At 42.7% G+C, this 19,257-nt stretch overlaps 1 protein-coding gene across 3 annotated transcripts in view; it reads right to left on the bottom strand.

The window, feature by feature from the left end:
• The window catches only part of LOC119656146 (tyrosine-protein phosphatase non-receptor type 9), a 213,595-nt gene that overhangs the window by 85,760 nt on the left and 108,578 nt on the right, over positions 1–19,257 (bottom strand). For all 3 annotated transcript variants that reach the window (XM_038062481.1, XM_038062479.1, XM_038062480.1), the window contains 2 exons: positions 9,980–10,213; positions 4,335–4,565 (listed from right to left, as the gene is read on the bottom strand). In XM_038062481.1, the coding sequence (XP_037918409.1) occupies positions 4,335–4,565; positions 9,980–10,213 (465 nt within the window). The remainder of the gene's footprint in view (positions 1–4,334; positions 4,566–9,979; positions 10,214–19,257) is intronic.

Here is a 19,257-nt window from a genome sequence, read left to right as displayed (position 1 = left end):
TGGCAGAGCCTAAATGCTGCTCGACACACCAAACTTTTCCTGCTAGAACCGAACATGCATACCGCAAAGTTTATCCTGTCGAAAAGCAGAACTGTGGGCATCCTGACAGGCCATAATTCACTAGCTGGGCATATGTTCAGAATAGGAATTATTCAAGATGATACGTGTCCCTCATGTAATAAGGAAGCGGAATCCAAGGAGCATTTCGAATGAATTAGATCTTTGGTGCCGATGTTCTCCAGTTTGATTTGTAGCTTCACATCCACTACCGGAGATCCTGCGATAGGTTAACGAATTCGGAATATTCCGTTAGATGGGGGTGGCGAGTACAATGGGCCAACACGGTCTGAGTGGTCAGAAGCTGTAATTTCTCTTCCACCACACACACACTCCATCAGCCGAATAGTTTCTTCCTAGGCGAGTTCAAACGATTTTAGATTGCGAGAAACACATCAACAGTAGAAGATTAGTTCCGATTCTTGGTTGGAGAAACTCTCCAGAAAGGCAATGAACCGAGTCCGAGACAACTGTAATTGCATTATATTGGCTAATTTTTGTGGAATATTGTCTACATTGTTGGGGACGAAAACACAATAGCAGAAGCGTCGGTCAGAGATGTTAAGCTACCTGGTGCGATGACTTCGGGAAAACTATTATTAGCGCACGCGAACGATAACGAACTTCAAACAGCTACTTCGCTCTGAGACGTCAACAGTCCTAAAAAAATTTCGAGTTTACGATAGCAAAACCATAATATACAGTGACGCATTGACATAGGAAATACGACTTTATATTCCAAAAATTCGCAAAAAGAGGATCTTCGAGATCAACCAGTGGGTACATATGCAGGTCGTTATATTTCACCCTTTTGGAGCGGGCACTTCTTTTGCGATCACCTAACTCTAGCTAGAGCCTGGCTACAAACACAAGATAAACCATTCCTGGAAGAGATTTCTAGCTGCAAGGCGGGTGATCTGTTTTTTTTCGTGAATGCCACGGACTGGTTCTGAAGATCTGATCTATTCGTTAGCGCGAATTACGTGAACTGAAGTCGCTTCTTGCAATTCTTCCACCATCCGTGCACCATAATTTGGATGTGACAATAGCCAATAGTTTTATGCCACTGGTCGAATGCAACATCTTTGTCTCTATTATCGAGAGGCGTTGTTCATTGCCTTTGCGATTCAGGACACCCGCTATGCTAACAACAGACCAAAGTTCTCAATCTCAGTCCTTGATTTTCGAATCATTTACTGGGTTGCAAGGAGATTCGAATGACTGCTTTCCATCCTGGCGCCAAGCGAATCATCGAGCGAGGCACCGACCGCTGAAAGCTATCATTATCATCCATTTCAACATTATTTTATTCATCGATCCCATGTCGATATAATTCACCCTTTTTGAAAGGTTGACAAGGCGTACAGTCATCCTTAAAAACAACTTTTTTAGAGCCAGGCATGCATACATCTCTTATGAATGTCAGGAATTATTAGCGTTAATTAGAAATTTAAGGATTAAGTTTATTTTCAAGAAAAATTTAAAAAATCGTCCATGAGCTACAATGAGGACCAGAGCAATCGACAATAGTTCATAAATCCTTTATACATTCATCTTCATATTAAATACTTTCGCTAAAATTAAATAAATTCGAGAGAAACAGTTACAATCTTAGGATTCGTTCATTTTTATCGCGAGGGAGACCAATGCCTTATTAGATTCTTCCGTCCGGCTGATGTCACTACTGCAAAAAGCAAATGAATAAAAATGAAAAGATTAAAAATGAAGTATTCTATATTTATATTTATAATTCGTAGAAGAAAGCATCATGTACAGTACCAATGTTGGATCTTTAATGAAGGCCTCGCAGTTTTAGACGAATCCTTTATTTCTGAAAGGGGTAGACAATGAAAAGAAGACGCTGCCCACATCCAACTATTGGGACGGCCGTCATCAAAGGTAGCCTTCACGTGCCCAATTGTTGACTCAGTCGAACGTGATGAATTAAACGGTTTTCATAGACATAAAGAGTAAATAGAAGTCAATAATGAATAAGATATACCGAAGGAAATCTACATCCTGTGCAACATTATCGATATTTGGCAGACCAAGGTATATTACGAACATAAAGCTGATGAAATCGACCTTATATGTCCTAATTGCATTCATTAAAAAACGTTTATTTCTGAATTGCAAGGAGGACGTAAAATTTACCTCAATATCTGGTTAGTCATTCTCTTCGTTATAAAACTACTACCTTTTTCGAATCCGAAAACGAAAGGAAATTGCGATTCTCGTGAATTTTGCTTACTGTAGCGATGATTGTTGAAATAACCATTTTAGGACCTGATATAAATACTTTTTAAACCTCAAAGAGAAAAAACAACATTACATCAATTTCCCCAATGAAAACTCCTTTTAAAGTTGAATGCAACCAAGATAAATCGGAGCCATTGAGTCGTTTCCAAGTTGAATCTAAGTGAGGTGAATTAATATTTCACAAAGTAAATATCTCGTAGGCTTTTTAATAGCTCGAGTGTAGGTGGGTGTTAAAACTAACAAACAGCAATAATGAAACATTTAATGAAATACAGCAACAATTTATAGCCTCTTTAAATGGTAAGAATATACTAAAGATACTGAACGCCGGGATAGTATCTGCGAGTTTCAATGTGTTTTCATCATACGTATTCATTCATTACAAACCTGACGGTTATGGGGGTAATGACTGTGAGCTACAACGTATCTGACCATTATTTATTCGTGCGGAGGATATAAGACATGCTTATGTACCGAGTTAGCTTGAATGAAAATTAATTTTTCTCCATAGAATTCGTGGTAAGCATAACAAGGAAAATTCCGAGCTGGCATTTTTGGAATCAGAATTGCTAACCATGACTTTTAGCGGCTTTCAGAATTTATCAAAAGGGCTCAACTGGTATTAATTTAGCATGTAATTGCAGCCTACATGCCGAGTGACTCCATTCCCAACTATAGACTTCATATTTAAATGAGAACGTCATTCATGCCAGAGGATCTGGTGACTGGAATAATGACATCACCTACCCTTCAGGATATTTTTATTTATCAATTCTTATGCGAAATGCATTTTTTCTCACAATAAATGCAGCAAAAACTAAAGATTAAGAAGCAAAAAATTATCACGCATAGCAGAACGTCTGAGATCATTTCTTCTGCAGTTCATAATTATGAAAAGCATTATGTAAGCTTGTGAACCTCGTCGTTTATGACTCATATGCAAAATTGGAGCTTATGACCAATGGATTCGAGTAGAAAATCGTCACCGAAATATGTATTACTAATATTGACTTTCTCAATTAGGACAAGTTGGAGTTGAAAGCGGTTTCTTTAAAGAGCAGTCGTGATTCACAGGTTACCTGGGAAGAAAAGATATCGGAGTAAGCTTGCCATAGAGGGGTTCCCGTAGATGATAAGATACTAACTGGTCCGAGTTTTCTTAAGGTTGCAAAGTGCAAATTACATAAGCTTGGTTTAAAAAACAAAGGTTTAAGGGTTCCAATATAAGCAGAACCATCTTCCCATCGTATGTAATTGGATTTATTCATATTAATTTCAAGGTCTTCTCACAGAAACGTCTTCGAAATGTGGGCTGTATCTCTTCTAGGACAAAAGATCGTTGAATGTAAGTTTTTCATTCACCATTCAAATGAAATCAAAGCTTGAAAGATATGAAAGTCAATTGTTCCCCCAGCAGATTCTGTAACTGACCTAGTCAAGTGTGCATGTACACACATACCTGTCTTACAGCAAATAGCCTCCAACATGTACCGTCGACCTTGTAGCAACACAACATCACAGCATTCCCACTTATCACTAAACGCCTGTAAAATTTCATTGAATAATTTCTCCTCGCTTTCATTCGACTCTTTTTATTAATCACATTACTGGGGTTTCCCCGCGAACCACTTCATTCTGTACAACGTTCTTTATCAGTGTTTTGAGGACGTCTATGGCGTAACATGACCGCGTGTACTTCATAAATTAGATACACAGAATAAAATGATTAAAAATTTATGTTTAATGTGATTTGAATGTAGCGTGTTCATATCTGCTGCCTTGCCCTATTTAGTTTTGCGGAAATTTTCATTAATAGCGACTCGCAAAAGAGGTTCAAAGTTAAGCTTCCGGACTTTTCGCGTGCGTTGCATTATGTGGAATTCTTTCGTAACTTTTTATAAGTAATTATCGTGAATACAATTTAAATAAGCCAATAAACGAGGTTCAATGACTTGTAATTTAACTCACATATTTTTGCCCTTAGTCGACCCAAAAAGTGCCAAGTTAAAGCCACTTACCTTTAGCAATGTTAAAATCTTCTGCGATAAGTCATAGTCAAAATTTGAATATTTCGATCCACTCATGTCGTAGATAAAAACTAATCCAGCTTTTTGTGTTTCTTCATTTTGGAGTGCGGCGTCCAGTTGATATACGATGCCTTGTAGTGTGGTTTTGTGCGTAACCGTCATTGGGCAATGAAGATTGGCTGTGAATAGTGCGATTGCAGCACCACTAGCATCTCGTCCAGGCTGAAATTCATGAAGTTTTTGAATTATTGAGAAAATAAAGTGCGAATCTGATAGTTAGGAAAAGAAGGATTCAATGAATATTAATACAATGAGAGTGCGATCAAAATGTCACCCCTTGCTGACAGGCCATGTATGTGAAGTGGGGATGCAGACCGTCTATGCTATTTCCAGTATATTTCTAAACGAAATCAGGCAAAAATTGTGTCGATCAAATCTTCAAAATGTATCTCTATGGGTTTGGAAGGCTCAAGGGACATACATATATACACTTTTCCACTTTTACCCCTGAAGGGTTTCCCATAACATATGTTTCTTCAGGCGATCCAGTCAGCTATGCTTCAAGTTAGGTTTGCAATACGCCCAGAGTGTGTTGGACCGCGCTAGGGGTAGGTTTGCCTAGCCGAAGAAATTCCACTTGGATGTTAGTGATCTTCGAGAGGCAAATGGATACACTGACGTAGCAGCTCTAGGATTGCCATTCTTGCGCCTTGAAAGGCTTTAAAAACACCTTAAGCCAAAGTGGAGTAGCATACGACGAAAACGATGTGGCCAAGGGGCGTATGTGTGTCTTTGTGGCGGGGGAGAAGCTATAGCCTCTCAGCAAAACATGGAAGCCTATCTTCCGTCTAACGGAATATCCCGGATTCGTTTATGTATCATAGGATTTCCGTTAGTGGAAGTGATACGACCCGATGCAACTGGAGCACATCAACACCAAAGATCTGATGTCTGATGGGTCCATATGCACATAGAAAATGTTCCGCGGATCCCGTTTCCTCATTACAGGAGGGACACGTATCTTTTACAATTCCAATTCTGAACATATGTCCAACTAGTGAAATATGACCTGTCAATATGGCTACAAGTCTTCAACAGGATAAACTTTGCGGTATGCATGTTAGACTCTGGCAGGAAAAGTTTGGTGGGTCTAGCAATATTCAGGCGCTGCCACCCCTGCCGTTATGGCGATATTGTTCCCAGTTTAGACAGCTTTAGCCAATGGTGCTGATACACCAATCGCTGATTCCGGTGCCGGCAAGGGGGAGATTCAACCGAGATTTCATTTCCTTCTACAATACATTCACCAGGTACCCAGAGTAGTTCCATCTTATTGTATCTAGAGATACGAGTTCGAAAGGTTTCTGCATCCCTGAAGGATTTTCGAGGTAATCAAAGGACAAACGGAGATATAAGTGTTTAAAGTTTTTCTCAAGATTACTCAAAAAATCAGCACCATCCTGGCACTCAGACCCCCCAGTTTACGAGTATATACCATTTTGAAGCTCAGACCCTCCCCCCATAGTAGTGATTACGAATGAAGCTCTTTTTTGGCGAAATTCTCAATATTAACGGAGATGTAAGCGTTTAAAGTTTTTCCCAAGATTCCTCTAAAAATCAGCAATTTTCCTGGCATTCAGACCTCCCAACCTATATACCATTTTGAAGCTCAGATAGTAGTGATCACTACTCAACGCCCTCAGTGCAACCTGGCTATTGCTACAGATTGCAATGCATCTGCCCTTCAACCGCTCGTCAATCGCCCAGTTTGCCGCCCTTAGGATCGCATATATAATACTTCAGCTTGAAAAACCGTTACATATTGCCTCAAAGGAAAAGCCCACTTTTTCTTCTTATTCGAGAGGATGATTCCTCCTCATGAATCCTGTTATGTTTTTGAGACATCGGTGTAGAAAACTTCCGTATATCCTGCCATGCATTCCTCTGGAACTTCCCAGTTCTCTCTACGTTTTAGGGTAACTTCATGTCTTTTACCAAACAGATGTATGGGGACCCGAGAATCAAAAGGCATTAAGAACTCGATTCAGTTCTGCCAGTAACTCTTCCAATGTTCTGTGCCCCCCACGTCCGTTGTTTCCCCATAGATTTAATCGAAAAGCAGTGCTCTGAATAACTATTGGGTTGGGGAAAAAGTAATGTCGTATTTGTGATCGAATTTTAACGCTTTATTTAACATACTTAGAATTATCCGATTTAAGTCAAATATGCCCGTTTTGTTCGCAAACTTGTTGGCATTTAGAAGGCAACCCCACTATCCCCTCTTATAAAACCCCCCTCCCCATTTGCAAAAAGCTCAGACAACCTCTTTTGAGGCGAACTTAGTAGCACCAAGTGCGTTTTGCATGGACCGGAAGAGATAGTTATCACTTGGTGCCAGGTCCGGACTATACTAGTGGAACAAAACACGATTCCTATTGACCAATCCTGGTCGCTTCTGGTCAATCGCCTGCTTCAAACGGTCGAGTTGCTCACAGTAGAGGACCGAGAGGCCAGCTCATAGTGGATGACTCCCTTCCAATCTCACCAAACACACAGCAAAACCTTTCTGGTCGTCAATCCCGGCTTAGCGATGGTTTGGGCCGGATCGCCGCGTCATTTTTCATCACCAGTCACCATCCGCTTCAAAAATGGGTCGAATTCGTTCCGTTTCAGCAGTGCATCGCAGGTGTTGATTCGGTCCAAGAGATTTTTTTCTGTCAACTCGTGTGACACCCAAATATCCAGCTTTTTTTGGAATCCAATCCCAGTTCCTGGTCAATCGAGCGAATGCTCCCATGCCGATCTACTTTGATGATTTTATCGGTTTCTACGACGATTGGCCTACCAGTACGGAGTGCATCTTCGACATCCGCTACACCAGAACGAAATAGATCGAACTAACGCTGTGCTGTGCGAATCGTTACAGTATCGGACCTATAAACTTCACAAATTTTTTTGGCCGCCTTCGTTGTATTTTTACCTCTCAGGTAGTAAAAGTGTAAAATATGACGAATTTCTTCCTTGGTGGTCTCCATCTTTGGCGCGCTATAACTTGAGACTGAAACATACGATCATAAAACTGACAAAGAGACACCTGCAGCCCAAATTTTCGGCTTCAAGTCTCCGTATAGTATGACGCGATGCGATAAGTACAACACAAGATATATTTAAGTGTCACCATCTATTGACAAAATACGACATTACTTTTTCCCCAACCTAATATATCCAGGGGCTGCAAATGGAGTAATGCATTTAGAGATGCGCCCGATGTAGTGCTGATGGCACCGATAATACTCAGACCGGACACCGGCAATAGCACTTCTGCCCCGGGAAGCCACTGTAATTAAAATGGGCGTAGCAAATACTAGCTAAAGTAAACCTCTCCGTGAAACTCACACAGGAAAGGAAATTGTCTTGATCAGAAACCTCGAAAAACAAAAATATGCTGGAGACCTCAAGATCTAATTCTAAAAGGCCACCAATATTTTGGGCAGGACAGCCAAAAATAAAGGCTGACACGGTCAATGACCGGGACGAAAAAAATGAAGCTACATACCAGGGGATTATCAGTATTATGAGTACAATAAGAAGCGTCTAGAAAGTCACCAGAAGACACGCCCTAGAGCAGCAAAGTGTATTCGACCTCAGAAGGAGATTGATCACGCAAGCAAAAGGAATAAAGTTTACAAGGCTACAGAAACCGTTCAGTGGTGACCACGTGTTACCTATAGATACCGCTGATGGACAGTCGTCAGAACTGTTGAAAAATTTGTTCGCTAAGCTGTCTAAGATGATTATCGAGTACATCCTTGACAGTTCTTCGGACCAAGGGAAACCTTTCCCATGTTTTGACTCCTCCCAGCTGGTCCGTGGATATCACGTAACCGTATATAGGAATCAGTTTCCCTCTTCTCAACTCATACGTTGCTGCTGCTGCCTGGAACAGTTAAGCTGATTTCATATAACGAGGTCCCTAGGAGACCTGTTGTTTGTCGTTTGGCTGCCGAAAGTTTACATTGACCTTCACAACTCTGTTATGTCTATGAACGAATGGGTGGAGTCCCAAAACAAGAGTCTGAGATCAATCTGCAGCAATTGAAGTGCGCCACGGTTAAGTTGCTAGTTTTTCTCAGAACAGAAAACATCTCTTGTCGCCTTAATACAGCAGTCCTGTAGAACATATTCTATAACCGAAAAGATATCGATCGGATGAGGCCCAGAGTCTCTATCTTTACCAAAAGGGAGGTTATATACTTTTCTGTGTCCCGATCTGCGTATCAGCAATTTGACCATGGTAAAACAGGAATTGATGGGAGTTGAGAACTTCTATTTTTACTCAGCTTAAATAACATATAAAAACTGCATCGCCGCAGGCATTATATCATTTAACTTCTTTTATCACAACGAGTTAATCTGTTGCTGGGCCGTGATGCCAATGGACAAACAGGTCGACAATCGAACCAAATGTGTCTTTTTATTTTATTATTCATCATCATCAACGGCGCAACAACCGGTATTCGATCTAGGCCTGACTTAATAAGGAACTCCAGGCACCCCGGTTTTGCTCCGAGATCCACTAATTCGATATCCCTCAAAGCTGCCTGGAGTCCTGGCCTACGCCATCTTTCCATCTCAGGCAGAATCCCCCTCGTTTTCTTTTTCTATTATAGATATTGCCCTTATAGACTTTTCAGGTTGGATCATCCTCATCCAAACGAATTAAATGACCCGCCCACCGTAACTTATTGAGCCGAATTTTATACACAACCCAACGGTGGTCGTCGTATCGCTCATAGATTTCGTCGTTATGGAATCGTCCATCTTCACATAGGGGGACAAAAATTCTTCTCTCGAACGCGGAGATCATCGTCTTGCACAGTAAAAGCTTTGACCCTATGGTGAGACGTTTCGAGCAGAACAGTTTTTGTAAGCTGTAACACCCAAGCATTTAAGAAACAATAAGGTTTTGTTTTACAAAAAATCTTAAAAAAGGACTAACGGTTTCGTCCAGGGCAGAAGCAACTCTTCAGACGCCGCCTCACCTCTGCTCTGGGAGCAGCACGACCGAAAGTGGTAACAGCTGGAAAAATGATGAATGAGGTACAACAGTAAGTTGTACCTACATATTATATGACGAATCAGAGGCCGTCATCCACATTAGAGTATGGATGTCAGGAGAATTGACAGGCGTCTATTTAAAGGCAAGGTGAAAGGCAAACGACCATAAGGAAATCAACGAAACAGTCAGCAGGGAACAGTAGAAAACGCAAGTTACACAATGTTCAGCTTCCGAAATTGGACCAAGAAGAGTGGAGACGAAAACTTCAAGAGGTCAAGTGCCGACATTGGGCTCTAACGCCATAGAAAAAAGGGATCAACACTGAATGAACTTTCATGAACCTCTCATGTACAAAGGAATTGTCACTCGAGTTTGAAATTTCATATTTATTCAGAGAACGAGAAATGCTGAGACCATAATTTCCATCCCAATATGTGAGAAGCATGGGAATCCTCTAGCTATCTGTGATCACGTATTAATATCGACGGTTTATTATGAAGAGGTTTCAAAATATGAAACAGAAATAGTAATATTCATCAAGACCATCTTGTAAATATTACAAACATTCCATACTTACCAGTATCGTAAATTTGCCAGTTTCCAATTCAGATCTTAACGGTTCTGTACTCGGATCGAAATTATATAAACCTTCTTTTTGTCGTATGAGTTCATGTTGTTCATACAGTGCTACTGCTCGAGGTACATCAAATTTACGAGCATATAAGAATTTTATCGCTGTCGATTGTGTTACCGTTTTTCGAGCAGAACATGATCCGATTTCTTTTACAAGATCGATAAATTGTTTCACAGCCTGCAAAAGAAAATAAAATAAATTAGAAACTTGATTAAAAATTTGGCAGCAGATAGTAAGATTGTTATAAATATTACAAATGGAACAGAGGCAAATAAAAAAATACGACGAAGGTCGCTCGCATCTGGTTGCCAAAGATCCGAATGGATAAGGACAAGCTTGTCCAATCCCTGCGTCTTCAAAACCTCAGAATTCCCATAAACGAATGGGTTGTTATCAAAGAGGAGGAACCCCAGACAAACAGCCAACCTTTTCTACTCGGTAGAAACGAAGAAGAAGAAGAAGGTCGACTATAAAGTGCGGTTCGGGGGCAGGAACGCAAAGGTAAAAGTGTTCCAATCTGCAAAACCGGACGACGACCTAGATCTAATCGACGCCGCCAACGAGCTGTTGGAGGAGGTGACGATCGACGGTCCGACGGGGACTGACGAACCCCCCACGCAAGCAGATCATGCTGAGGGTAATGCGGATAAATCTGCAGCACTCGAAGTGCGCCTCGGCTAATCTGCTTGTCTTCCTCCTAGAGGAAGACATCGACATCGCACTAATACAGGAGCCCTGGGTCGGAGGTAACCGAACCATCGAAGCGCTTAAAAGCAAATATTTAAATTTATTCAACAGCACAGGAAACGCTGATCAGGACATACCTAGAGCATGTATTGACACGAGGAAGAGTCTGCACGCTTTTCTGGGTCCGGACCTGAGCTCCAGCGACCTAGTCGTGGTCAAGTTGGAGCAGGCGGGAGCAGAGAACGTGTATATTTCCTCGGCTTACATGGCTCACGACCGATCAGCTCCGCCAGAAGAACTACAACATCTGATGAACACCATAGCAACAAAGAAGGCCAACCTGTTGATAGGCTGCGACGCCAATGAAAGGCATACACTTTGAGGCATCTCGGAAATCAACGAGAGAGGCGAGTCATTCTTTGATTTTATTACTACTCCAAACCTATCGGTGTGTAGCAGGGGCAATACACCAACCTTCCATTTCCCCAGCTCGGAGAACTGTGACAGTTGGGAGGAGGTCCTTGATATCACCCTAATAATCGACAATGAGATTTTTAAGGATGGAGAACTGGAGAGTGTTTGACCAGAGATCCTTCTCGGATCACAGTTGGATACTTTTCAGTCTGGATCGCGCCGCAGAGGTCTCCAAACTCTTCAGAGACCCCAGGAGGAGCGACTGGAGAAAGTCTGGTCAAGTAATTCAGAACAAACTCTTCGTTGCGCAAATTGGTAGGATTGGCACGACAGACGAACTGGAGTCAAAGGTCAGGGCTCTGGAAAAGGCATTCAATACCGCCTTTAAAGTCTCGTGCCCTACTAATTACAGCAAAAAGACACTGCCAGGACTGTCAGGAAGCTGACCAGAGAAATCTTCAACATCTGCTACAGGCATAAATATTGGCAGCCATAGAAGGACTGCCTGAAGAAGTGCAAGTCGCCCATCAGGACCGCCAAGAGGCGGTCTTGGTTGGACTATTGTCAGAACATCGAAAACACTAGTGAATCCGCGAGGCTCAATAAGATTCTGTCCAAGAAACATAAGAGCCCATCCTTTCTTAAAAAGACGGGAGGCTCCTGGACGAAATCTTCTAGTGACACCTTGGAGCTGCGGCTAGAATGTTTGTTGCCATCCCAGCTGTGCGAAACTATCAAATCGGTAATTACCGAGGATAAGATCGATTGGGCTATAAACAGCTTCTCCGCATATAAATCTCCAGGCCCAGATGGCATAATGCCAGTCATACTTCAGAAGCAGCAGGAAAGAGTTGTACCGTGGCTTGATGAGATCCACCGGAGCTGCGTCTCTTTAGGATACGTACCACAGTCCTGGAGACGCGCACGCGTGGTTTTCATGCCGAAAGCGAGCAGGCGCGGTCATGAGTCCGCGAAGGACTTTCGACCAATCAGCCTGACCTCTTTCGTGTGGAAGACCCGAGAGCGCGTCCAGGACATTCACTTAAGGACAATTATGGAGAGAACGCCTTTCTCTAAGTCCCAGCATGCCTACCTCAGAGGAAAATCCACTGAAACCGCTCTTCACAAGGAAATTGGCACGGTTGAGCGGTCGCTGCAGTACAAACAGTATACCTTAGTTGTTTTGTTGGATATAGAGGGAACTTCCAACAACGTTAATACCAACGCCATCAAGGAAGCCTTGACCATTATTGGATTGGACGGGTGTCTTATGCATTGGATTATAGCCATGCTAAGTACCCGGATAGCTGAGTGGTTAGAGCGCAAGGCTGTCGTACGGAAGGTCGCGGTTCAAATCTCACTGGTGGCAGTGGAATTTGCATCGTGATTTGACGTCGGATACCAGTCGACTCAGCTGTGAATGAGTACCTGAGTCAAATCAAGGTAATAATCTCCGGCGAGCGCAATGCTGACCACATTGCCTCCTACAGTGTACTGTAGTGTACCGTTACGGTCTTGAATGAAGTGCTCTAACACACTTCAAGGCCCTGATCCAACATGGATTGTTGCGCCAACGATTATTATTATTTTAAGTACCAGGATAATGCAGTCGAATCTGGGAGGCAACCACTTGACCAGAGCTGTGAACAGAGGCACGTCCCAGGGTGGCGCCATCTCTCCGGTGCTCTGGTTAATAGTAATGGACGAAATTTTACGAATATTGGGCAGCAGGAGAGTGAAGGTGGTGGCGTATGCCGACGACTGATTGTGATGATATTAGTGCCAGGAATGTTTTTGTCCATTATGAGCGACATCATAGAAGGAGCGTTGCGAAAGGTGTACCTGTGGTATTCGGGATAAACCCAACCAAAACGGAACTGATACTACTCACCACCAAGACAAGGATACCTGAATTCCATCTACCACGGCTGAATGAACAAAGATTGGTTCTTTCCTCTAATATAAAGTATCTGGATCCAAAACTAAATTGGTGATTGAACATAGAACTGAGGGTTAAGAAGGCCTGTGTATCATTCTATGCCTGCAAGAGAACCTTTGCAAAAAAATGGGGTCTCCAGCCGGGGATGGTTCTCTGGATGTACACCGCTGTAGTGCGTCCGATACTAACGTACGGCTCTATTGTATCGTGGCAGGCTTTGAGGAAAAAATATAACAGGATGAAGCTTAATAGGATTCAAATAACCGCGCTCTCAATGTACTCCTGCATCTCTTCCCTCTTTGTAGCGTGCAGTGCCGTCAGACTATATGAAATCTGGGCATTCCCCACGGACTATGCCACATGCAAGCTGAACTTCACGAGAAACTTTGCTGTGACTTCCCAACGATGACTCAATATTCTTTACCGACGGATCAAAGATGGCCTGTGGAGACGGCGCGGGGGTTTTCGCGAATAAACACAGTGTATCCAAGTTGTATGGTCTCCGAGGTTTCGCCAGTGTAATCCAAGCGGAAGTACTGGCGATATTGGAAGTCTGTCGATGGCTAGAGCGAGATGCGAGCCCCAAGCGTAACATAGTCATTTTGACCGACAGCCAAGCGGCCGTCAAGGCCTTGTACTCAGCGACGACATCTTCCAGGCTGGTGGGGCAGTGAAGAGACGCGCTGAATCGTCTAGACGCACGCTCAAGGTCACCCTCCTCTGGGTTCCCGGGCTTAGGAACATAGAAGGGAATGAGTGGGCTGACGAATTGGCAGCCCTTCGGTGAATACAGTCCGTTTCGTTGGCAGCTGTCAGGGGCGGAGTCTACTCGCACTACCTGGCAGCCGCGGGCGTTAGATGGCGAAGACTTACGAGCTGTGCCAAGCCAAGGAGAATTTGGCCTGCTTATAATACAACCCGATCATGAGAATTCCTGTGCCAGACGCGTGCAAATGCATTCAAGATTACGACGGTCTGCACGGAGTACTGGCCCATAAGGGACCATGCCGCCAGGCTCGGCACACCCTATAGTTCGCATTGCCGACGCTGCGGAGAAGAAAGAGAAACCCTGATGCACTTTCTCTGCGATTGCCCAGCTCTAGCTAGAGTCAGGCTATGGACACTGGGCAAACCATTCTTTGGGGACCTCAGAGAGATTTCTCGCTGCAGGGTGGGAGAGATGCTTTCCTTCGTGAATGCTACGGGCTGGCTCCGAAGATCCGAGTTGGCTAGACTCTGCCTCTATGCTCTCATAACAGCAGTCACGGTCTTAGAAGTTTGTGGCATCAAGACGGCGCACCACAGCGCTAATTGGGCTCCTCGAAGGGGGCACTGATACCTACGTAACAATACGAAACTTCTTCAAAATATGCAAAAACTTGCGAGGGGAAGATGGAAGTGGTCTAGTCCCAAATTTTAAGTAAAACCCCATCAAACTTTATTGCTTAAAAAGTGAACTTAACAAGCACTCACTTAACGTAACGTTTCATCTATACATCTAAGTCTTTTTGCTACATTCAGTGCACTTAAAGAAACTGCAAAAAGGATCCATGACGAGCGTCGCACTTGACCTTCTTACAATTACCGAACCCAAATTTTCAGAGCATATTTTGGACAAACTTGAATTTAATGCCAAAATCATTATGTCATGATTACACATCAGGAAAAAATATTTTAAGAGTGTCATGGTGCCATCACTATCTAGCTCAGAAGCGTAGAAAGCAGCCAAATTGCTAAGTTTTCCTAGAGCTCATAAATCAATTGAACATTTAATGGGCCCTTCAGACAAAAACTCTTGTAAATATGCATTTTCCACGCCAATATTAAGATGACAACCATGAAATTATGCAATTGAGGTCAATGTCTTTCGATGGGATTTTTGTTGCTAGAACTGTAATTTGCTTACAATAAATTACTATCTATTAATAGCCTACAATTTCCGGCCAGATATTAAACAATATGACGCAACGTGACAAGATGGACCTTTTAGTTGTTTTCCATTAGATATGGGTTCGAGTACACAAAACGTGAACGAATGAGCAAGCTAGGTAGCAACATAAGAACATCAGACATGCAAACATATTTAATTTTTTTCGCAATGTCTAATCATCCATCATAAAATTAATATTACTGCTCACTTCGATCCAGCTGGTCTGTGCCAATAACACACATATTTCGATGAAAGCTGAAGATCTTCTCTTTGTTTTCCACGCAACCAAGTTTCTAGACTCTTTGTTCGGTTCGTATCTATCTATTAATCATGCCTGGAAGATATTGAACTCAAAATTTGCAAATTATATTTCACCGCCCAAACAGAAATGACACATTATATTGAAGGAAGTGACGGCTACATGCAGGCAATTTGTGAAGGCTAAGAATTCTGGATTTACTTCCTACTTGTCCGCCAACTCTTTGTCGCTTCATCTTAAATCCGCTGCATGTGACCTTAATTCTCATAAATACGCAAATTATAAAATCAGAGCTACAATGTCTGCTTCTGGTCAAAGAAAATAAAATGAATTTTCTTTTCATCTGTTACGTTGCATACGCTTGTTTCTGAGAAAATTAAGGTGAAGGTAGGAGTGCGCGATGTCAGTCAGTAAAACTTCCATTTTCTTTGCGAGACAATGGCCACGATCGTTTAATTGACGGCATCAAAGGAGACGAAAGAGAAAACTGACGGAGATGAAATTGCGACAATAAAATGTGTGGGCATCGGTAACAAGTATAGAAATTTATAAAACATGAAAAGAAAGCTCATAATTGCCAATGTAGATGGAAGTTTGCTCGGAATTCAACGGGGAAAAAAGATACATTTTATGAAAGAAAGTAAAAAAAATTGGCTTGGAATTGTCATTGTGGGTGGGAGTTAATTGGTGGATTCTTGGAATAATTCCGGGAATTTTGAACTAGAAGATGAAAAATATAATATTATTTTACAGGGAATTCACTATGCTTGTTCTCTCGGAAGGTTTAGTTCAGATGAAATGGCGGAAACACCGGAGCAAGAACTTTGAAGTTCGACACATCATAATTAGAAACTGCTTCAGATATTTTCCAACAATTTTCTTCAAGACCGAGTTAGGGAAGAAGAAAAGTGAGGGGCACCTACACACTTGATAATTTAAAACATTTGATCCATAAAAAAATTGTCGGAGAACCACACACGCATAAAGGCACTACCCAGTGTATATCCAGGAAGAGTGGTCTCTCCCAATGGTGGTTCTGAATGACGCTAGATTCGCTCTCACTGCCCTCACCTGAAAATGCAATTATCTCAACACTAAAATCAAAAAATGTTCTGTGCTAGTGTTCTTTCTGTATTGCTATATGGGGGTAGCGCTTAGAAAGTGACTGTCACTGGCCTGGCCTTCATCAACACCTGTTTGCGTCGTATTATTGGAGTACGTTAGCCTGACACAATCTCAAACGAAGAACTGGGCACACAAGCTGACACTCGTACGCATTGTAATTGGAAGACGGAAGTGGCAGTGGACTGGTCACACAATAAAGAAGGGTAACAATTGCATTGCGGGCTAGGTCAAGCCTAAAGTAGTGCTCCCCTCTGTTGAATACTTCATATGGGACCTCATAATGTAGTTGCAAGGACTTCCGAGAAGCATCCAAGCAAACCAAGACGTGTGTGCAGACTTTCAGCTCCTTGGGGGTGTTAGCCTTCGTCGAAGAATGACGGGATGGTGGGGGCGATTTTAATTTTGCCACGGCGTTCCGAAGCAAGTGCAAAAACTCAGTGGTGAAAAGAACTGACCTGGTATCGAACACACGACCTGGCACTAAACTCTTCACGATGGACTGCACAAAAGGCAAGACTTGCGATCACCAAGAGTCATCGTGTGCCATTATCCTATGCCAGCATTCCAGCATCACATTGGATTGCAGGTGGTACGCAGTTGTTTGGTGGCGTTTGACAGTCAGGAGTTTGCCTAACTCCGGGAACAAGATAGACTCGGACTGGATTCCCTGATCAGGAATGACTTCGGCTGGAACTACAAAGCATGGGATCCATTCCCGACAAAGAGCCAAAGTGCACGATTGTACGGAAATGAGACACTGCTTCAGGTCACCCCGCCAATCTATCGATGATTGTAAGGCAATACTTGGAGTCATGCGAATCTCGCAAGGGGCCAATAATGTCGATGTGGATCGTGTGAACACGCTTTGTAGACCGAGGAAATGCGTCTACTTCTTACTGTACGTATTCAGTGACTACACTTCTGGCACGCGATACACTGTTAGGCACAGCAATTAACATCCTTATTCATTGAGGGCCAGAAATATTTGTTTGGGTGCGTAAGATCGTGTACTGCATGGAATACTTCCTTGCGAAAAGTGGCCAGAATATATGGCCTAGGTCCTTTTCAGAGATTTCGCAGAATTTCGAAGGTTGAGCCGAATAGGGTAATCTCCCGGAATTTATATTTGAAGTTGTCCCTGAGGTTCAGAAGCACTCCGTCATCCTTCTGTGCCTTGGTGATTGCCGAAAAATCGACCGTGGCGAGGATTTTAACTTCTGAAATGCGTGCAAGAATATTGTCCTTGACGGACACGTGCTGGATGCCCAAAGTAAACTGGCTTATGAAGTCTAGGTGCCGAAGCTGGCGAAAGGACGCTTTGTCGAGCTTCTGCTTAAGGGTAAAGGTAAGAAGCTTGTGGTTCGAGAACACTGCAAACGGCCTGCCTTCTAGGAAATATCATAGGTGCAGTAGTGCTGTTGAGCTGCATTTAATTTCTTGGAAAAGAAGCTCAACGGCTGCCAGATTTGATTCACCTTTCGGTGAAGGGCAGTACCTACTGCGAAGTTTGATATTTGCATCAACAAATACGGTTAGGGGTGTATCTGATTGAGGGAATGCCAGGAGTATAGCGTTCACCAGCTGTTGTTTGGCTAGCTCCAATGCCTGGACGGTCTCTGTGGATCACGCAATCATGCGTGAATCTTTGGTCTTGAGTTCAGACAAGCAGGCATTGAGGATCGCTTGATGTTGTGCGGTTTTGGGCAAGAAACGACGATAGAAGTTTAACATGCCCAAAAACCTTCGCAGAGCCTTGACTGTTTTAGATTGTGGAAAGCCTATGATTGCCTGAATCTTGTCTGGATCCGAGTGGACTCCCTCAGCAGAAATCATGCGGCCTAAAAACTTTATCTCCTGTTGAAGGAATTTGTATTTTCCAACCTAAAGTCAAGACAAGCCTCAAAACATCATCTAAGTACACGAAACAAAAGCTAAGGTTTCGCAGGACGGAGTGGATGAAGCTCTGAAAAGTTTGCGTCGCATTGCATAACCCAAAAGGCACCCGTGTGAACTCGAAGGGTGTGTATATTGTCATTTTCGGAATATCTCTGGAGCTTCAGGGATTTGATGGTACACCTTGACTAAGTCCAAGGCCATGAAATCACGGCAGTTAGCAGGGTTGTGTCTACAGAGAAGTGCAGGCGTCTTAGGAAATCGTAGAGGATGCTAAAGGGCATTTCAGGTGACCGCGATGGCGCGTAGGTGTGGTTGACGCGCTATACCCCACCAGGAGGTAAATGGCAACCATATATACAGTGCCTAAATTACCTGGAATTCGCCCGTGTAAACAAATACTGCACACGGGATTATCTTCACCCCACATCTTAATAAATACTGACTAAGGAGGACTTCTTGGCGAAGAAAAGCAGCAACTGTGGCAGCATCCATATATCAAAATAAAAAGACTGTCCAGAATATGTATGAATGAAGTACAGGATTATGTCCCAGCGCAAAAACCCCAGAAACTAACGCAAGTATCACCTTTCTGTTTGACTATTTTGGTACGCCGGCGTTTTCCAATATCAAACACGCTCGAAAAATGACGTAGCGCAAAGGCCCTTCACAATCGATCCCTCAGGGACGCAGCACTGAGGCCTTTATGATTCAGTTTATTTAGAATATAAAATAGTTCCTACCATCTATGCAGAATATGACGAAAAAACCTTCTTTACAAAAAATGGATTCGACAACCAACTGAAGATAAAAAGTTGGAGAAATGATGTCGACATCCTACTTATAGACACATATGACTGACAAAAAATTTTTTAAAAATTTTAAAATATGAACCTACAAATTTTAAGGCTCTAAGCATCCAGATGCTAAGGATCTTCAAGAAGGTAATAACTGAATTGCAAGCTATGTGCGGG

This window comes from Hermetia illucens, chromosome 4 (genome assembly GCF_905115235.1).
Source record: "Hermetia illucens chromosome 4, iHerIll2.2.curated.20191125, whole genome shotgun sequence".
Lineage (NCBI taxonomy): Eukaryota > Metazoa > Arthropoda > Insecta > Diptera > Stratiomyidae > Hermetia > Hermetia illucens.
This window is presented reverse-complemented; position numbering and strand designations above follow the sequence as displayed.